Source organism: Melampsora larici-populina (assembly GCF_000204055.1).
Source record: "Melampsora larici-populina 98AG31 unplaced genomic scaffold MELLAscaffold_31, whole genome shotgun sequence".
Classification (NCBI taxonomy): Eukaryota; Fungi; Basidiomycota; class Pucciniomycetes; order Pucciniales; family Melampsoraceae; genus Melampsora; species Melampsora laricis-populina.
This window is the reverse complement of record NW_006768795.1, coordinates 17,503-38,743: the sequence shown is the minus strand read 5'-3', so window position 1 is coordinate 38,743 and position 21,241 is coordinate 17,503. Positions and strand designations below refer to the sequence as shown.

The 21,241-nt window shown below is 40.1% G+C and overlaps 4 protein-coding genes across 4 annotated transcripts; 2 read left to right on the top strand and 2 right to left on the bottom strand.

Annotated features, from left to right (window-relative positions):
- Positions 1–460: 460 nt before the first annotated feature.
- On the top strand, positions 461–1,686 carry MELLADRAFT_89546 (uncharacterized protein; the record flags this gene model as incomplete). The annotated part of the gene is made up of 3 exons (XM_007412617.1): positions 461–788; positions 895–1,182; positions 1,265–1,686. 3 exons carry the CDS (start codon positions 461–463, stop codon positions 1,684–1,686), a joined length of 1,038 nt encoding a protein of 345 aa, XP_007412679.1.
- Positions 1,687–11,636: 9,950 nt separating this feature from the next.
- On the top strand, positions 11,637–12,627 carry MELLADRAFT_89545 (uncharacterized protein; the record flags this gene model as incomplete). The annotated part of the gene is made up of 4 exons (XM_007412618.1): positions 11,637–11,660; positions 11,702–11,705; positions 11,761–12,036; positions 12,113–12,627. 4 exons carry the CDS (start codon positions 11,637–11,639, stop codon positions 12,625–12,627), a joined length of 819 nt encoding a protein of 272 aa, XP_007412680.1.
- Positions 12,628–16,290: 3,663 nt separating this feature from the next.
- On the bottom strand, positions 16,291–17,212 carry MELLADRAFT_123877 (uncharacterized protein; the record flags this gene model as incomplete). The annotated part of the gene is made up of 5 exons (XM_007412450.1): positions 16,291–16,328; positions 16,433–16,501; positions 16,635–16,739; positions 16,842–16,922; positions 17,062–17,212. 5 exons carry the CDS (start codon positions 17,210–17,212, stop codon positions 16,291–16,293), a joined length of 444 nt encoding a protein of 147 aa, XP_007412512.1.
- A 1,395-nt stretch (positions 17,213–18,607) lies between these two features.
- On the bottom strand, positions 18,608–20,880 carry MELLADRAFT_117128 (putative ubiquitin C-terminal hydrolase Ubp8; the record flags this gene model as incomplete). The annotated part of the gene is made up of 10 exons (XM_007412449.1): positions 18,608–18,812; positions 18,946–19,008; positions 19,140–19,161; positions 19,243–19,370; positions 19,446–19,572; positions 19,641–19,860; positions 19,936–20,247; positions 20,335–20,403; positions 20,476–20,562; positions 20,640–20,880. 10 exons carry the CDS (start codon positions 20,863–20,865, stop codon positions 18,714–18,716), a joined length of 1,353 nt encoding a protein of 450 aa, XP_007412511.1.
- Between the last annotated feature and the right edge of the window lie 361 nt (positions 20,881–21,241).

Genomic DNA, 21,241 nt, shown 5'->3' with positions numbered 1-21,241 from the left:
GATTAACTGGCTCGCTTCGTTGAAATTCGAACTTTTTGGTACACTTTCCATCAGTTTGTACGTCTTGATGCAAGGAGGCATCAAAACTTTTCCGAATAATGGGCTCGCTGACGAACTGAGGAATGTGGCGATGTGTGGTCGACGAGGATGGAACCTCATTGAGACGCTCTCGATTTGGTTTACTTTTTCGATTTATAAACACATCCCATTTTCAAAAAACTCATGTCCACTCCCTCATCATCTTCCGATATCTTGACCGTCTCAATTTCCCTTACTTTCTGATCACATCCATATTTATATTATTTGATTCCTTCAAAATCAATTAAGATTAAAAGAAATTATTCAATTTTTATCTTGAAAAAATATATTTGGTTGAAGTCCTGGTGATTTCATTCGTCCTCTATTTATTATTTATTATCGAACCTTGTAAGATATATATTTATCAGAACATTCAGAACCCATGGATACTTTCAATCCACTTGAAATTTTACGTACTAGATATACTACTCCCAAATATGCACCTTTGAAGATGGGTGTATTATCTCTATATGTTTCAATCTTATGTTCTTCGAGCCCGATTCCTAATAATTCAACTTCGCTGGGAGGTCTAGCTTCTTTGTCTACTTCAGGACCAAGTCTTTTGAATCCTCAAGGAATAAATCCATCTGCTCAAGGGTTTTCCACTGTAGAGACCAACATTAACGGAAAGAAAAGCAAATCTACTCAACCATTCAACTCGAGTACTCCAGTCAATCCTCAAATGAATGAAGAGATTACCCCCCAACCATGTATGAAGATTTCGGACCATAAATAACTTTTTGCCTGTCAAGAAAACCAAGACACTGACTCAATTCTTTTGTTCTTTATGAATGTTGTCTATTTTCCTTCCATAAGTTGATGGACTCGAAACTGAAAAGTCACCAGGTCTACCATCCTCACCTTCTGGATCAGGATCAGGAAATTACAATTCAATGACTGGGTCATTTGGTGATACCTTTGGTAACCTTGGAAAGTTGTTAGAAACTTTATTAGGCAGTAGTTCCATATCATTCCCAGGAAATGGGAAACCTTCAATTCAATCTTGGTCTACAGTAGAAACCAACATCAATGGAAAGAAAAATGTTACAAAGCATCATTATGATTCAAATAACCCAGGCGGAAAACAAGATGGGAGCAATTCACGTAATTAACTTTCGTTCAATCAAAAATCAAAAAATTCAACTAAACTGATTTTTTCCAAAAAAAATCCTTGTTGGTGACTAAGCAGCAGGAAGCTTGAGCATGGAACCAGATGGATCATATCCAACAAACTACCCTCAAGCTACAAACTCATCCTCAAACAGTCTATCAGGAACTCCATATACACCTTCAAACAGTCTTTCAGAAAGCTCATATTCCCCATCAAATAGCCTTTCAGAAATTCCGTATGGCTCGTCAAACTATCTTTCAGGAACTCCAGATTCACTTAACACTCATTCGGGAAGTCCCAATTCCCTATCAAACAGTCCCTCAGGATACAGCCCGAGTGGAGACGGTCCTGGTGGCAGTGGCAGCGATAAACTCGGAAGTGACGGTGGTGGACCCGGTGGACCGGCCGCTGGCTATGCGGCTGATATGAACAGTGGTAACGGTGGACTTGGAGGTAGTAAGAGTGACTATGAAGATGAAACAGAGAATGATCAATGATTGTACTGGAATTCGAGATTGAGGTTGCTTAACAAAGCAAAGACTACGTGTTTTTTGTGCCTGTCTTTTGTAAGATGTAGCGGAATCTGCTATCATGGCTAGATTGTGACTCTTATTATTTTGAACATATTGACACTTGAAATACATACTTGAAGTTTGACTGCCTGACTTTTCAACATCTTTAAACCCCAAAAATGAAGTGGACATGATATTCTCAAAAGTACATATGTACCTGCTACAAGGCATCCTGATATGGTGATTGCAGCTATTATCTTGCAAAAATCAAGGATCCATTCTCTTACGTGGGAGGCAAGTTCTATTGTTGAATAAGGCATAGAAGGAACTCTGATGCTTCCACAGTCAGAGTTAACTATTAACTTTGAGATGAAAAGTAAACTATTCCCTAACATGTTCTACTGCTTCTAGCTTACTGCCTTTCCTGAGGCCAATAAACCATGGGCGTGGTGTGGGGGTAGCTCCGTAGGAGGAGGGATCTAGTATGGGTGGAGACCACCCATCCTAGAACTCTTCCTACGGGGCAAGAACAGGCTAGAGAAGAATAGACTTCTCAACCCCCTGAACTCACGAAGCCTCGAGCCGTGAGCCTTGAGAAGTCAAACTCAAACGAACCCCCCCACCTCGAGCATAGTTTCACAATCTTACTGTCTCACTCAGTCATTTAATTAAAGGATACGGAGAATAGAATGACCTATGAATGTCATCCGCTCTATACTCTCAGCACCCTTGCTATTGAATTTCAACAAACTCTAAATCCACCACACTTACAGATCTCACATGTCAAACTCCAAATTAACAATCTATTAATCTGAACTCTCACATGTTCCGTAACCTTTCGAAAAGTTCTTTGATTGCATGAAGTCACTTCGGCATATCCACCTCGTGTCAACCTAACAACAGCATTAGAAGCATCCAACTGGGACAACCAACAAAAACTCCAAGAGGTATGATTTACTCGGACAACTCTATGAATCAGTTGTCGACGAAGTCATCTAACTGATTTACTATCAACCAATTGGCCGTCTCCTTCATTTCCTTGTTGCTAAACTTCCTCAAGTAGATCTTATACGCATCTGAAGCCCATCTTCCATGGATCTTCACCTCTTCACGAGTCGCCCCCAAATTCCATCAGAGGGAGGCACCACCAATCCGGAACGAGTGGCCGAACAAGAGTTGGTCTTTCTCAGATCTACACCCATTCCACAGTCTGCGTAGCTCCTTAATAACAAAACTCTTCTTGAAGAGGATGATTCTTCCATCTTCTTCACTTGCAAAACCAAACACCGGATCAGTTGACTTTCTAGTTCTGAAGTCAAAGAGTACTCGCAATGCTCTAACCGGATCGAGTTTGGATTTCTGTCGAGGCAGGTAGATGTATTGGATTTCACCATGCTTTGCTGTCTTCGCTCCATGAATCGCGATCTTGGCATAAGAATCCTTTGGTCCCCACAAGACATCTCCCCAAATCGGCATCCGCTTCCCTGGATCATCCGACACCAACTCTCCCAGTCGAGCGGTACCCCAAAAGGCTACCAGAGCAATCGCATAGATTACCGCGTCTTTCTCGTACGTTAAATCAACAAGTTCTCTTAAGATTGCTAAATCTGACACTAATACCGGTGGTTTTAACTTCTCTTGCGTCTTCAGTTCTTGTTCGACTGCTTCAGAGGCTCTAATCAATAGCGAAACCGTGTCGTCTTGATCCAAAGGATATGGTCTCCGATGGAATCGATGCCAAGCCTTCAACCCAGCGATGTAAGATTTCAAGGTAGTTGACTTGACCGATTCATCATCATCTACTAAGTTTTTGTTCTTTTTAGACGCCCAGACCACAAAGCCAAGGAGGACCTCCGACAAGATTGGTAGCAACAGAGTCTTATCCACCTTCTTTACATCTGTGAATCGCATCAGTTTTACTACCCCAGAGTTGTAATGTTTGAGGGTCCCATCTTTCCAAGAGCCTCTTAAGAAATGCTGCTGAATCACATCCGAATCCGATCTATCTATCCCAAATGCGTCTTTTTTGAAGGATCCGAAAGGTTTGGTTATTTTTGTTAAGTCATCTTCCTCCTTTTTTGATTTTTGACCGTCAGTTGACATGCTTGATCTCTTCTTCTTCCCCATCGTGCACTTAAGATGATTGGACGGGCGTAAATTGGAAAAGAAGGGGACAGAGATCTGTAGGAACCTCAATCAAAACTTCTTTCCACCAGAAAAGATTTTCTTCAAGGGTCCCCCTAGAGAGACTGTCCGCCTTGTTGTCTTTCGACGTTACACGTTTCTGCTTTATGTTCACAGCCCCCAACTACTGGTCACTGGCAGGCCAGTACATCCGATGTCTCCAAAATGTTTTCAACAAAACTTCAATTGGTTTTCAGCATAACATCCATCTGCTATCAAGATGTTTTGGGTCAGTTACCAGCAAAATATGTCATGCCACCAAAATTGAGATGATGTCATACAGCATCATAAACCTGTACAAACCTGCTCCTGTATTTCCCCACCAAGAATATATAGTTTATTAACCTTTGTGGCATAAATTGACTGAGTTATTGAGGTTTGAAAAAAAATCACAGACAAAAAATACTATTTTTGGACTATACCTAAGAATTGATTCTGGAATATCTTCCAGCTTCATCAATATACATACACAAAAAAATTGATATTCCTTTTGAAAACATGTTTCTCCACATTTTTGTCCCCTAGAACCTTCCTGTATGGGCAGTATTTCTATATGTAATTGTGGTGTGTACATGAGCAGTCAACAATTTGATTGATTCTTTGTTTCTAGGCAGAATATGGCAAAGTTTATGGCAGAAATTTTTGTCAAATACCATCTACATGTACATCAATCAAATTCAGAATGATTTTGGCAATATGTTCCCTCAAATTTTTTCTTGGGGCAAAGAACTTCAGAAAATCAAACTTGCAGACACATTCAGGAATTACATGTAGAAATACTGCCCATACAGGAAGGCTTTAGGGGACAAAAATGTGGAGAAACATGTTTTGAAAAGGAATATCAATTTTCTTGTGTATGTATATTGATGAAGCTGGAAGATATTCCAGAATCAATTCTTAGGTATAGTACAAAAATAGTATTTTTGTCCGTGATTTTTTTTTCAAACCTCAATAACTCAGTCAATTTATGTCACAAAGGTTAATAAACTATATATTCTTGGTGGGGAAATACAGGAGCAGGTTTGTACAGGTTTATGATGCTGTATGACATCATCTCAATTTTGGTGGTCTCCCAACCACTTCTCAACAAATTCTCAATCGATGGATGTTATCCATTTGATATCCATTTCATAACTTTCTCATAACTTGCTCATAACTTGCTAGGGTCGGTGGGAGGCACTGGCCTGCCAGTGACTTGTGATTGGGGGCTGTGGTTACAGCCCAGTTCCATAAGCAGTCTCTGTATAACTTTCCATTCCTCATTGACATCTTTATCTTTAGACTTTCGCTTACGGATTGCATGCTCTGTTGTCGTATTATCCGTGTGGACCCAGAACCGACGACCCTCTACCTTCGTTAACTTTGTCAGCACTAACAGCCCGAGGCGGATAGCTACGGTCTCCGCCCAAGCTATCCTGCGCTTGTGCTCTCGTCTGCCCAGTACTTCCCAAGTTTTCACGAACTTGAAGCAGGCCCAGAAATCGCCAACCAGCACTCCTATGCTGTAAAGTAAAGGACAAGGAGATTCATTAATACTTGAACTCTGACCCTTGTTCGGGACCAAACTCACCCAAAGGATGAGGCTGCGTCGCCCACCCACCCTACCTCTTAGGGAACCGGGTTTGGAACAATACGGCAAGCCTCAAATCCTTGTAAGCAATCCCTCCATTCCCTGAGATCTTCCAGAACGTCCACCGGCGCCTTCCTCTTTGCCTGATGGTTGTTCCAAGACTTCTTCCAGCAATACATGGAATTCAGGTATGCTGCCATGTGCGGAACTATATGGACAGTATGACACATCCTTCCTACAAACTTTTCCACCTGTGAGTACGACCAGGATTCTTCCTCCTTCAGGAATTCCTTCACTTGTCCTAGTCTCTCTTCTAACTTTTCCGCCGGGAGTCATACCGTATGGTGTCTTCCATTCCAGATAAACCCCAAGAATTTCTGCTCAATATCGAATTCGTGATTCTTCACCGGGTTTGTGTCTACTCCCATCGAGTTACTCAAACGGGTGACATCTTCTAGTGATTCTTTCTTTCCTGGTCGTCTGAACAGCAGGTTATCGTCTACCCATCGGAAGATGGCAGGGAACCCGAGTTCAACAATCATTATTTGTTTCCAAGTGTCTGCCGGTGCACCGAAAACACCGCAACTTGCCACCCCTCCAAAACCAACCGCTAGGACAATCCACAACCTACCTCAGAAGTCCATAATAATTAAGTACCTTCTCTGACTGTGGTGAACTGGCAGCTGCCTGTACGCCTTCGCCCAGTCAAACACCACCATTTCTCACTCCCCTGGATTCACTCTGAAGAACTTTGCGACCGTCTTGAAATCGTCCCAGGTGGTTTCATAGTTCCTCTTGTCGACAAAAGAGTTCACCAAAGGTATGTTTCCATCTTTCTTTGGATAAGAGAGATCGTTTATAAGCCTAACCAAACCGTCTCCATTCACCGCGCTACCCATCGGATTAGATCAAAAGAAACCGAATTCTTTGTACAACTCCTGGTGAGTAAAAGGACCAATGATACGACCTGCTGCATGTTCCTTAGCCAGCGTTTTCTCTATCTGGTCTTTCGCGTCTAGAGCAGAAGCATGATTCTCAGGTGTGAACCACTTCATGTCACCTACCGTATGCGGTGGGATGCCTAAGCAAAAACCGTCTACAAAGCCGTCTACAATGTAAGGTATGTCGTCTTTCAATCCTGCCCTCTCCATCAGAAACTTCCACTTTCCAATGACCATATTACACTTCACCCTTGCTGGCCATCTACTCGCATCCTTCACCTTAAATATCTTCCGGTCTTTCAGAGGTAACACTGGTTTCTTCCTCTCCTCATATTATGAATCATCCGAATCATCTGAGCATGCATCATTACCTTCCCTCTCTGCTCGCACTATCTTGGTTCAATGCTTCTTGATGATCCAAGTTCAGAACAACCTCCGCGAGTCCTCGGTTCACTGCTACAGCAAAAGTCTCAGGATGAACTAACGTTTCAACTTCTACGTCTGCAGCTCTCGCTTCTACGACTGCAGAAGGCGTTCCTCTCATCGATTCACTCAACCTCAACTGATCTAGAACCCAGATTCTGGGACCTTTTGGGCTGTCCTAAATCACCAGATGAAGACCAAGAAAATAGAACAGTTTTTATTTCAGGACTCATTCCACAATTTCATCACTGCCTACTACTTCTCTCGAGACAGGAAAACGTTCAAATCTTAGGATCAACATACAAGAGAATGACAAAACATGTGAACAAATTTACGCCCAGGCAAGAATTTAAACAATTTTGACACGCATAGGTGGATGAAGTCAAGACAACCGTAAACAATCCGAATCAAACCAATTCATCCATCGTCACACAGACCACTGGAGATTTCAAACCTGTCAGTAAGTCATCTCGATTGTCAATTTTTAAGACTGACTGCTCACCAAGGACCTCCATTTTGGGCTTTCTGCTTCCCTTTCTGGTTGCCTGGATGCTTATTAGCATGCTGTTGCCCATGGGCAACCCAATCCTGGCCGCTAGGACCTGCATACGCGTTGTTCTGCGGGTATTGCTGAGTGTACTGAGCATAATAGGGCACGTAAGGTTGTCCTCCTTGAAAGCCTTGAGATGACGAGTTTCTTTACTGAAACCCCCCTCCTCCATTTCCATGCCCCCTATTTCCACCCCTCTTTTTCTTGAATGGCTTCCCAGCCGAACCACTACCTCCACCTCCTCTTTCTCCATATTGATACTCTGAGCTCTGTTTGGAAGAACTAGCCACCGCTTGATGAGAAACAACTTGTTGGCCAGTATGAAAATCGAACCCATGCTTGGGTTGGCCCGGGGCATAATGATTTTCTTCATACTTCAAATCGCCCGCCGTCTCCGCATCCCAGCGAGCTCGTCGAACAGCTTCCTCTTGGACTCCTTCAGGTAAGAGTACTTTCTCCACCTTCTTCCCTTTCTTCCCGTTCTTCTTCTTCCGATAGACACATTTTGAACGTTTCCTGAAGATAAGTGACCTAATTGCTAGATGGTATCGCAACCCAATCATCCAACACTTGTACCTCACTAATAGGTTGTTTACTACTTCCTTGTGTTGACGGATATACTTCGCGTAAGCCTCGTGACCATACAACTCGCTAGCATATCTAGCCTCCAGGTCACACGCTAAGATGAACTCTCCGAAGGTCATTTGGCGCTCTAGGTCTCTTTCAGAAGTCGAACGGGAAGGTCGTTTCCTCTTCTTGGAGCCATCGTCGACGGTGGAGTTGTGCGCCTCAATGTATGATCTCTTGAACACCTACAGAGGGACATAACGTTTGAGCTTCTTAAATCCTCTGTCCCAATGCTCCGGGAGATCCGGCAGATCTAAACCCGGTATCTTGTTAAATTCAAATTCAACATTCTTTTTCAAAACCAATTCTGCTTCTTCGTCCGAGTCTGACGATGAGCTTGACAAGCTCGATGAACCGGAGGATGAGGAGGATGACCCTGAAGACTCTGACACTGAGTCTTGGCCTTCTTTGGATGACGACGAGGTTGAGCTCCCTGAGCTACTAGAGCTCGAAGAGGAAGAACTGTCGCTAGACTCGGAGGGTGAGCAAGGCCTCTTTCTCTTGTTCTTTCCTTTAGATCTCTTCGCTTCCTCTTCTTTCTTCTTCAACTCTTCTTCCTTAAGGGTACTCAAAGTAAGTATGTACGTGTACATACTTTTTGCTATATACTTTTTTTGGCGGGGAAGACGAGGCCAAAAGTATATTTTTTTCTTTGTCCCCGCCAAAAAACGTATGTAGCGAAAAGTATGTAGCGCTACATACTTTACTTTGAGTACCCTTCTTCTTTTTAAATTTCTTGAACAACTTATCTCTCTTCCTCTCCTCTTTCACCTCCAGCTTCTCCTTCTTCGACACCTCTTCCTGGTTTTTCTTTAACCTCTCTTCCTCTACCATCTCTTTCCGTAAAAGCAGTATAGCTTGCATGTCAAGATGGTCGATGGCGTCAACTAAGCGTTCTACTAGCGGGCGACCATCGTTCACCATTGTCGTTTGGCTCACGGACACGTCGAAACCGCTCTTCTGGGACTCCAGCGCCGTTATGGGGTTGCTGTTCGACGCCTTTGCTTGACCTAACGAGCCTACTAAAGTAGCGTACAGCCCAACACTCATTAGTAACCCACGACTTCGGACCCAAAGCTTAGTTTGAAGTTCAATCAAGTAACAGGAGGTAGTCGAAACTCAAGAATGTTATAAACTGGAAGCTTGACAATAATGAAAGGAATGGCTATTGGCTATCTACCATAAGCGCACATCGAAGACAACTAGCTATTACGTCTTCGCCAGCTCTATCTTTATCCTCAATCCAATCATTGAGTTAGGAAGATCCACTCTCATGGAGTATGTCTTCAGTCAAACGGGGAGCTCAGTAAGCTACTACCTCTCTTCCATATTCTGCATAAACCAACGCTGACCAACCTTCGAGGTTAAGCAGATCTAACCGGACACATCACGGTGGTTGGATTTGAATGGGGAGGAGCGAGACGCTGCTACTCTTGAGAGAGCGAGTGGATTGATATGCTCTAATGAGCCAGGGCTTGGAGCTCAATAGCTACAACAAGTCGTGTAGAGAGGAGCTAACCAGCTGCAGTACTCATCTCCCAGCTCATCATTGTTTTAACCCGATAAAGAGAACAGAGAAATGTATATATTCGACAAGGAAATCAAATCATGAATAAAGGGAAACTCACTGTGATCATTGTCAATCAGACCACCATAAAGCTCTTTCCTCCCTTTAATACTCCTATCTTCATTTAAAGGGCTTGACAAGGTAACTCCTTTCCCGCCTTTTGACTTCTTCTTGTTCTTCTTTGTACTCTTCTTCTTTCCTTTCCCAGCACCCTCCTTACCATCCTCCTCTACCGACGAGCTTATCTCATCCATCTCCCCTCCCGAGCCATCTCTATCCTCAAAACCACCTTCCTCCATCTCTTTCACCCCAGACCCTTCAACTCCATCATTCGAGTCCTCAATCTGATTTTTGAGGGGCGAGCCCGCAATAGTATTGCTTGACATCGGATCCCTTGACCCCGCTCTTCTTTCTCGTTCATCTGCTTGCTCCTTGAGTTTAAGCGCATGAATCATCTTCTTCTCCTCTTCTTGCCTTGCTAAATCTAACATCTTCTGTGACTTGAAGTTGACTAAAGAATTCTTGGGTTTAAGTTTCCTCCACATTCATTCGACGGACTTGACAAGAACAACCAAGTTTAGAAGATTAAGACTATGAGAGAGTGAGAAGGATTTAAGTAAAAAACTTTGAAAATTCTGAGAAAGAAGAGATTTGCAAAATATTCCTTGCCGGATTGACAAGATTCAGCCGGGGGAATGAATTTGGGAGCAAGTGGGAAGAGGAAAATTTTCCCACTATCCTCGTCTTCCAAATTCATCCTTGAAGGAGATGTCACATCTCCCACAAGTGTGAAATCCCCCTTCTGAATCTGTCACTCCACCTCCCCACTCGCGAATGGAACTCATTGTACCTTCGCAAGCTGTGGAACACTACCAAGAGTTTTGAGATTATAGATCAAGTGTTATGCTGATATATATCAGTTTTTTTCCTTTTACACGGTCCTTCAGACTCCTCCGATAGTAAATAAGAGTAGAATGGATAACCTGTGTATCAAGGTTATGAGTATTCCAGATCATAACCAGATCATACTACATAGTGAAGTCCAGATGCCGTGAACATCTTGTATTCAATTTTCAAAGGTGAATTATATGATTGGTGTCCAAGAACTTAAGGCAATTCAAAAATCGTCACTAAAAATTTACAAGCTGAGATTGTTTTTCCTGATTCTGATAATGTAGCCTGCGTTGAACGATCAATTGTTGTGACTTTCCCCTGTCTTGGGAGGCGGCCCTTGGGCATGAATGTCTTATCATTTCATGTGCAAAGTCGTATGTCAAAATGTGCGAAAGGGGTTTGAGAAGCTATGATAATGCACTCTAGATGTTCGACCAAAACGAGTTCCTTGATGTATATCACGTCCAGAACTTAGCTCAAGTAAACACCGATGCAGAAACCACAAAAAGGTTCTATAGACTATGTAATCCTCCGTGGTTCACATTATTGGGGCAGGGAGGCAGTGAAACCTTTCCGAACAATGAGGTCGCTGAGAATTGAATGAGACCATGTGATGTCGAGGACACAACTTCGTTGAAACAGTCAGCAATTGCTTCACATCTCTGTTATTGAAAATATAAACGAAAAGCTCAACACTCCTGTCTGCCCATCACCGATCAACACTTCCACTTCCTTACTTATCTTTTTGATCACGTCTGAGATATATTATTCGTATTTAACTATTATTTGAGGAAACTAGTTGTTATTTACTTTTGATTAGAATCCTTTGGATTCTTGAATACTTCATTTCAAAAATTCTATATACCTTGCAGGACATAAGGTAACAGTCATTTAAAATCATGGACACTGTACATTTATTTAAAAATCTACATACCATATCAATCCTATATACACCTATAAGGATAGGTATACTATTTCTATATGGTTTTATTTTGTGTTCTGCGAGTCCTATTCCTCAATCTGATGAATTGCTTTCAAGTTTGTTTGGAGTATCAAATTCTTCTCCTTCCAATTCGAGTCAAAAGCCTTCTGTCCAAGGACTCACTACTGTACAGACCAACATCAATGGAAAGAAAAATAACTCAACTCAACCTTTTAATCCAATTGATTCTCAAACAAATGGAGACGCTATACCTCAACTATGTATGAGATTTCCTCATCTGAAGTGCATCTTGATTGTGAAGAAAAGTAAGATACTGACTATCACACCTTTCAATCTCTACAAATTTTACTCATTCAATAGCTGGACTACAATTTGGTAACTTGGGATCATCAGGTCAAACCTCATCCTCAAGCTCAAAAAAATTGAATCCATGGAATATAGGTTTACCAGAAGGTTTTGGAAATCTAGGAAATATTTTAGGAGATTTACTTCCAAGTGGTTTTTCATTGGGCAATGGAAAACCTTCAATCCAGACTTGGTCTACAACAGAAACAAATATCAACGGAAAGAAAAATGTTACTAATCATCATTATGATTCAAATAATCCAGAAGGAAATATAGAAGATCTAAATTCATGTAATAAGTCTTCTTCTGATTAATTGATCAATCCATCAAGACTGACTCTTTGCAAGCTTTGGTTTTGTCCCTGAAGCAGCAGGGAACTCGGGCCTTGACCAAAACAAACCACTTACAACAAACCACAATCAAACTCAAGATACCACTTCAAAAACTCCTTCAGGATACGGTCCAGGTGGCGATGTTACAAGTGGAAGTACCAATGATGAAAACATTGGGTTCAACCTTGGCGGTGGAGGTGCAAGTAGTACCACCGGTTATACGGGTGATCAAAGCGGTGGAAGCCAAAACAGCGGTAGTGGTGGAGGTGGAAGTAGTGCTGATGGCTCTACGAGTGATCACAATGATGGACTTGATCACAAAAGTGGAGGTGGTGGAGGTGGTCCAGACCTGAGCAATAAAAACAATGAAATCGACCAAAACAGTGGTGGTGGTGGAAGTGGAGGTAGTCCTAGTGGCTACCAAAACGACCAAAACACTGGTAGCGGTGAAGGTGCAGGTCAAAGTGGGAATAGTACTACTGATAGCAGCAATGGAGGAAATGAAGAAGATGAATTGCAAGGTGAAGATTGCTCGGAAGAACAGGAGTAAACCCTTTTTTACTATTTCTATTCAGCGTTTGAGAAAATGACACTCTCAATGTCATGAAATTCTTGCAAATAGAATAAATTAACAATGTTTCTGCCAAAGTTTGTATGTATGTGCATACATTGCTATCTCCAAACGTAAATACATAGGTCTCTTTTCCTGTCACATTGGCCTTGAGACCTTTCTTAAAAGTCAATCCAACTATATATTTGTGGTACTCATAGTTTGATACTCAAAGCAAGATGTATGCATACATACTTTTTGCTACATACTTTTTTAGGCAGGGAAAACAAGGCCAAAAGTATAATTGTTTTTTTCTGCCAAAAAAAAGTATATATGCAAACTATATTGATGTACATATGTAGCTTTGAGTACCACAGTTATATAGTAACACATATATAGTTTTCTTATAAACTTTGTTGGGTTGTTTTTTGGTGGTGAAAAAAGCCCTATGTAGATTCTTTTGCCAGGTTGGTGCTGTAAAAAACAAACAAACAAACTATATACAAAAAATAGGACCCCGGAAAGCTCCCCCTGAACCAACCAACATCAACCCCGGATTTGAGAATTTTTATACCCAAAAATCACGGACTTTTGGAGCTTTCATACCAAATTGGTCGGTAACATTTCAGTACCCAAAGTGAGCCCCGGGCTACAACACTATGTTTTGGTGCCATTTAGTGCCAAAAATGTTGGTATGAAGATGAGATTTCAAAAATCATACCGGGCATGTCTGTAACATGAAAGACTAACAAACCATTTTCATACCAGTTTGGTCGGTAACATGACCAAATCTTGACCACTCAAATCATACCAAACACGTTGGTAGGTTCAAGGGGAGCTTTTTGGGGTCCTCAAAAGACTATATACAACTTTGAACCACAATTCACAATAGTCATGATCCCTTTCAATTATCAGCTAAATGACACTAGTGAAATATAAATTCACACCCCTTCTACATTGGTTTCTTGAAATCAGCCCTAGAAAGGAAATGAGGTATATGTTAGTCAAGAGGAGGATCAACTCAGGATATGACACATAATTACCACATCATCTTTCCTGGAGAGGTAATAGAAGGGAATCTGTCCTGTCCACTTCATGTTTGTTGCCATTCTAAAACAGGCTTTGCTTGAAAACAATCAGACCACCCATAATATATCTATGTAGCTCAATGAAAGCCCTGCCAAAAGTGCGTGTTCCCCAGAGCCTGCTGCAACATATTACATGTCAGCCCTGAGCCCTGTGTACAGGATCACGGACCAACAAACACACATATAAATATATGTAATAAATATGTAAAGATATGCAACTTGTTTAAAACCATAAGTATTACACCTCATTGCTCAGTATGAAGATTCACTTAAGAATTAAGACTTAACTATAACTCAATAGTAAAGTTGAAACCTAACCCATAGAAAAACACACCAATGTGCCCACCACAAGTTGATGCATAGGTCTTAGAGTATACAAACCCTTCCTCTTCACACTTTTGAAGAGGAACCAACTTCATATCATTACACAAATCCAATTCACAACTTACTGGATTTTATGTCAAGAATATTGAGTAAAGTGATACTGTTGTACTTTGATCATCTTAGTTCCATCTTATTCAGGTTCTTGTAGAACCTCAAGTGGTGTTCTGAGCTTGTGGGAATACCAGCTAACAGAACAAGCTTGGAACATACATAGGGCACCTCATCAGCAAGTCTAAAGTACCCTGTGGCACCTCTGATTCCTCAGAGTATAAAGTATTGCAGGCTTGTGAAGTGGTAATATCAACCCAAGCTCAGTAGGGTCTTCAGAAGGACCACTCAGCCATCCCACCAGCAATATATTGACTACTCTTCACCTTTCCAGTGAATAGTCAGCCCAACAATTACTGACTCCTCACATGACAGGAAGAAAGTGAGTGGCCAGGCATCAAAGAGACACCTGTGGGTTTGAACATATGTTAAACTATTTAGACCCTGTTGTACTTGGTCATGGTCTCAGACTTGGGGAAAATCTCATGTTTCTGATACATCACAGTGGAGGTGTTGTGAGACAACTGTTTGGCAGGTAGGTACTGATTCATCAGCAAATGGTCCATTAATTGATGGTGTCTATGATTGCATATAGAAACTAGGTCCTTGGCGCCCAGCCACCACATAGTACAGTGTCATGTTGATCTCAGTATTGATCCTGGCTGTGCGCTTGCCTCCAACATATTATTGGTATGCTTCACAGCTTGCTGCAACAGTGTTCCACATGAGAAACATAATATTTGTCTTGCAGGCCCTGACCAAAGTTGCCATGATATGGCATGAACTCTTGGTACGACATCAATCATGAAGAGGTTAATCAATACCAACACCTTTGCTCAACATCCTGTGCCTAGTGTACGGTTACCACATCTATAGTTAACTGTGAATTTGCTTGAACCAGAAATGCCTGTCCTGTCTTCTATCTGTCCACAAAAGATCAGCAAAATCCCATTGCCACTTCATTGCCTCCCCCAAGGCAAATATCCAACCTCAATGCCTTCTGCTGTCCTTAGGCTTGCCGCTTCATTTGCCTGTTCAAGTGGCATCTCTCACTTGCACAACCTTGTTTGTGAGCTTTCCTTCTGAATCTAAGCTAAAAAAGTCCCTCTTGACAAGCAAGACTGCAAAAGAGGTACTGAATATGGGTTATCCACATAATTTGGTGTATGAGCAAGAAACATTTGGCTGGGGATTTTTTTGACCCACCATACCTATTACCCTTCAAATAAACAATCTTTATACCAAAGAAGGGTCCTGTGTGCCTGCTCAACCTGCATAAATTCATGTATCTAGCTGTGTGTTTTGTTGCAATGATTGCAGAGAAATGAAAGGCTGGAGTTTGCAATTCAAAATCTCCTAGAAAGCTGTCAAACCTGTCAAAATCTCACACCAGGCAAGCTGAGACATTAAATGTGAACCCATTTTTTAGTCTTTCTGTAGTCTTCTGAAACCAAGAGAGAGGATCCAAAGAACCAGAATGTGTAGGTTGATCAGGTTCACAAGACCTTTTTTTAGTCCAAAGACTGTTAATCTGTAGGGTAAGAAGTTATGATGGGTTGGGAAATTCTACAACCACAAGTTTCTTGCTCACACACCATTGTTTGTGGGTGACCCATCAGTCCCTTGCAGACTTGCTTGCCAAGAGGGACTTTGTTAGATTAGGATCTCCTTGATCCACCTTTGCAAGATATACCTATTCATTCTTTTTGGTTCATTTCTGTTCCCTCCCTCCCAGGTCAAGGGCCATCGCAATATAATTGTACCACTTTGCTACTATACTGAAACCATAGTCATGAATGACAGTGGCTATTTGCCAAAGAGGCTCCTCATGGCTGATGATGAACTGGTTTTGAAGGATCAAGACAGACATCTTCTTTGATTGTTTTTGTTGCGTACATTGGTCCAAAGGACATCGCCAAAGTTTTCAAGGCGAACAGAAAAAGGGAGAAAAGAGGAAGGAGGAACAAAAAGAAAGAAAAACATTTGCATTGAATTTTTCTCAAGGATGAGGAAATCAAAAATTGTAAAGAGCAAGATTTTTAAAGTTCATAACACCATCATGGACAGATAATAACTACATTTGACTATATACACGGGTATTGAGGGTGTTATGCTGGTTTTGAAGGATGACAAACATCTTGTTTCATGTTTTTTGTTCCGTACATTGGTCCGTAGGACATTCTAAATCCGTATGCAACATCATCAAGGTTTGATCCATGGAAATTAGGCATCAGTAATAAGTTAAAACCATATAGATGATCACAATTAATTGAAGGTAAACTTACGCTGGTTAAGATGACGTTCTTTACACTTGTAAACCTCCTGGACGTATTGTGCGTTGGAAGTAAAACAAACTTTTGTTCAAAAACATCCAATCAACAGATCCCAACGTTTTCAAAGCATTAGTAAGCATTTCAATCTTTCAAGAACCGAAGTGAACAGTCCAGAGAGTTTTCTCTGAGCGGGTAAGATTCAAATTGACTCAACAAATAGGTCTGTTTGGTGAGGTATATGCATTCACTGACATACCCCCTGGACAATCAAATGATCCATTGGTGGTCAATTTCTGAGGTCCAACACAGTCCTTAGCAGCTATAAGATATTTCAACAAATCAAAACGTAAGCCCTCGGTTCTTTGATTCATTTAAATTTACTTATCGATTCAGAATTCAGAATGAGAAATGCCTTTCGTACAAGGTTTTTTGTTGTCTCCCCTATGACATGTTTTACAAAACCAGATGCGTCTGGTTCCTTGAGCATCTTCCGAAATACACTCTTCGATCGTAAGAGTTTTTGGAAGGAAAGTATTCAAATTATTTGGATCAGTAAGATAATCAATGAAAATCATACGATTGGTTTTGAGAAAAAAAAATGAAAATCTACATAGACAGAAGGAAACTTCTATTAGACTGACTATGTTGATTATTATTTATAGGTGTTGGTGTTTCCCAAGAATAGTTGCATTCTATAGAACCAGCATTTGCAAAGACGTGCGAGCCGAGATTTCCTAAGAGCAGAAACATGAGCGAAAGGAAAATCATAGGGTTTGTTTGTTTGTAGAACATATTTGACAGAACGAGATCAGGTGTTGAATTTCTGAAGTTTATTGATCAGATTGATAGCGGAAGAACAGGAAGAAAGATCTGATGAGTACGTAAGTTTAGAAGAGCAGTCTTATATGGGAGTCACACCTAAGTATCGACTCAGTCAGTTGCGGAAAAATAGATACCTTTAGGGTCCAAATTCCGGTTGACGAGACCCATGCGGATTACTCTGACTGAAATCACTGCTAAGCAAGACAAACCCTGCTGTACATGGTCGTTGCAAAAACAGATAGAAACAGACCCGGTAGGACCCTGGAATGCACCTATAGATTAGAAAAGCCGCCTTGTGAAAACCGATTTTCCCTAACCTACATCCGCCAATACAATTTTTGTCTTGGTTCGATATTTCACCTTATTTAACCGCATATCACAGTGTTGCAGGGTTGCCTGTTAATAATTATGAGCACTTTGCTCGAAGTGGAAAGCAATCACAGTTTGTTTGACTGATCCTGTAGCCACCACATCACAAATCACCTTTTGGTTGGTGAAGTTTGCACTTTATGGGCACTTTCTCAAAGTGGAAAGCCACGAGTCCCCGACTACATGAGACCTGTTTTGTTTGACAGATTCTGTGTTTGCCACATCACGCTTAGCTGTGATGATGGATCGGACTTGTTAGTATGTATCATCTTATTTACATTGACCGTATGGGGTTTCTTAGACTTGTGTGTTAAGGGGACCTTCACCGTGGCATTTTTTTTTTTACAAAACTTGCTCTTTCCTCAAAGAAATACCTTGAGTACGAAATAACATATCCCACAGTTTAAATGAGTAAATGATTGGGATAGAGTAACTTAACATAAGACCATCATCATTGAACGTTTGGACCTCTGGATCGCAAGCCACACGCTCAGCACACATGGGATTGGACAAACGGCAATGCATGTAATCCCACACATGTGGAATTCGCGAGCTTTCAAGTTAGAAATAAAAAGTAGCTGTCCCTGACCCTACATGAAAATGCAGCTTAAACAAAATTGAATTTTGAAAATACCATTGAATAGCTACACCTGAGAAATACATTGCAAGAGTTTTGAATTTTTCAAAAAAAAATTGAAGGGCTGGGAGGTCAAAGTGTTAAAAAATCTCTAGACACTTTTTAATCAACCTTGAACCCCGGCCAATAATTAGTGAGCACCACAGCTATAGTCTGTGAATGTGAGCAATTCATCAGCTCAAGAAGTTTGGTGTACCATATAACCTCACCGCCCATATTCAATTACTTACATATGATCAACAACAATTAAATCAACATCATTCTTCAAACCGAAAACATCCCTTCGCATCATCCCAATTCAGTAAAATTAATCAAAATTTTCTTGAGAATCTTATTACACTTCAAAGCCAATCTATTTTATTACAATTTTCACAAACCTTTCTATCCCGTTTTTATCCTAAACCCATCTAATATAATTAAGATATTAAATTGATGAATAATCCAAAAAAAAACCCACAAATCAATTTAATTAGAAACAGATGTATAAACCAAAATATAAGCTTCTACTGCTAATACATCTTTTAATCTCATAACAGTTACATTAGCATCACTAAAAGAAAAATACTAAAACCGAAGAAAGAAAACAAAAAGTCCAATCCAAAGAAAACAAAACACACATCAAAATTGATTAGTCTTTCCAATACTTTTAAAGATTTGAATTATAAAATAAATAAATTGGAATGGAAAATCAACAAACTAATTCGTCTTGACAAACAATCACTTGATAGTGTCCAGAAGTTGCACTTCCTTGATGACGAACCTAAACATCACAAAAGTCACAAAGAGTTAATTTCAAAGATTTCTTTTAGGTATTTCATCTTGACCGTTTCACATATCAAAGTGATCTTGCACAAAGAAAAGTGATGATAAGAAGATGTAAAGCCTACTTACAATACCTGTCAATTTATAAAAACTGTTGATCAAAATAAGTTTCAATCAAAATCAGTTCATTCGAGTACGAAATATTCAAAAAAACAGCCAAAAAGATACTTACTATCCAGATTGATCAGGATCATTTGGATTCCTAGGATTCACAGTATAAGGTTTCATATCTAACATAAGTGGAAACTGAACAAATCGATCTAATTTTACAGAATTACCTTGAACTTGATGTTCAAACCTCTAAGCAAAAGAGGGAGAGAGAGAAAAAAAATCAGCAAATGCAAAACCCCATCACAATTCTTTTTGATGACTTACTTTTAATTGAATACAAAGAATGTGGGGTAGTTTGGAAATTTTTAGTGATTTTGTCGTGACTGGTGATGCCATCTGACATTCAGCACAAGTATAACACTTCTCTTTCAAAGCTTCTTTAGTAGTAAAACTGCCAACGATCCATCCATCAATCAATCCAAAGCCAACAAAGGATCAATAAGAAGCTGTAGGACTAACCTTTCTAAACAATCTACTAATCTAAGTTGATCTAGATGAGTTAAATGAGCGATTTCGAGTGATAAATCTAAGATTGGATCGACTTTATGACTAGTGGAATTACAATTCCCACAAATCAATTCACTTTTCAATTCACATCTAAACAAAAGATGAATTGGACAATGACAAGTAGTATCTAATGGATTTGAACCTTGAGTGGTTGAATGAATTTGATTTAAACCTAATTAATTTAATGAACCGACCCATGAATTTCTAATCGGTTTAAAATTAATGATTGGTTGGAGAAATGACTTACAAGCTAATAAACATTCATGAGCATCACCTTCTTTGTACCCAGCAAAATCTTCACCATCACCTGAATTCATCCAAAGTGTATAAAGGAATCCAACCGGAGTGATTTCTTTAAACCGATCACCTGAAACTGTACCTTGAAGTAAATTCACTAATTCACATGTACAACATAATGGATCTTCGTCTGATGGATGTTGTCGATCTCGATTATGATGATCCATTAATAAATAACATTGGAATTCAGGGATACGTAGTAAGATTTGTAAGATCGCATTCATGTAACATGATTTTCCCAAGTTGGAGAAACCACGAGGAGCTAGATAGACCCAAAGTTAAAAGCTTAAAGATCAGTTGAAGGTCTGATGATCAAATGTAAGTTAGAAAGTCATGATGATAGACTTACGAAAGATATGTTGAGTAGTTCGACTTAGACAACTAGGTAAAGAAGGTTTCTTGATCGAGAATAACTTTTCTATAAAAAAATTAAGAAACCAAATCTGATTAGATGGTAGTAAGATATATGCGGAAAAAGAAACCGACTGACTACTAATCACTTTTAATTCTGAATCATCAGGTCTAATCACATCACCACAAACCAAACAAATAAACTCTCGACAAACCATATCAAGACCTATTCCAACCCCAAAAACAAACCCCATTCAATTAGTATTCCAAACCGCAATGCAAGAAACCAAATCAGAACCATACCAAGTAAACATTTCGAATTCTTTTTATGATGAAGTTCATAACACCTATTAAGTTTTGAATGATTGTTTGTAGTAGTATGATTTGTTTTTTTAAAATAACAAAAACAACCACCACAATTCAAACAAATCAATTTAATCCCAATTCCAGATTTACAAAAAGAACAAAACGAAATCAAATTAAAAGGTAATCTTGATCCAGATTCAATACATTCAAGTGAAACGTTCATATGTTTTATCAAATTTGATTCTTCTGTCCATAATGGTTTAGGTTGATGTTTACAATTCGTGGGTTCAGTTGGTTTGGAAATTTCTTTGAGTGATTTGTTTGGTGATTGGATTGATGGTTTAACTGATTCATAAAACAAACATACATGTGAGAAAGATTTCTTTAGTATGTGTTCGGAATGGGTTGGGACAGACCATCCATTGTTGGGTTGGTATTCATTTTGGGGCCAGTATCGTTGGTTATTATTGATTTCAATTCTTGTATGATGTCCACAGGATTCGATCAAGAGGATGAAGTTGAGTTGATTTACAGTATGAGTCTGGAAAGTTGGCTGAGCCAGAACTTGAAGTCGCAATGTGTTGAGGTTTGAGGAAGAA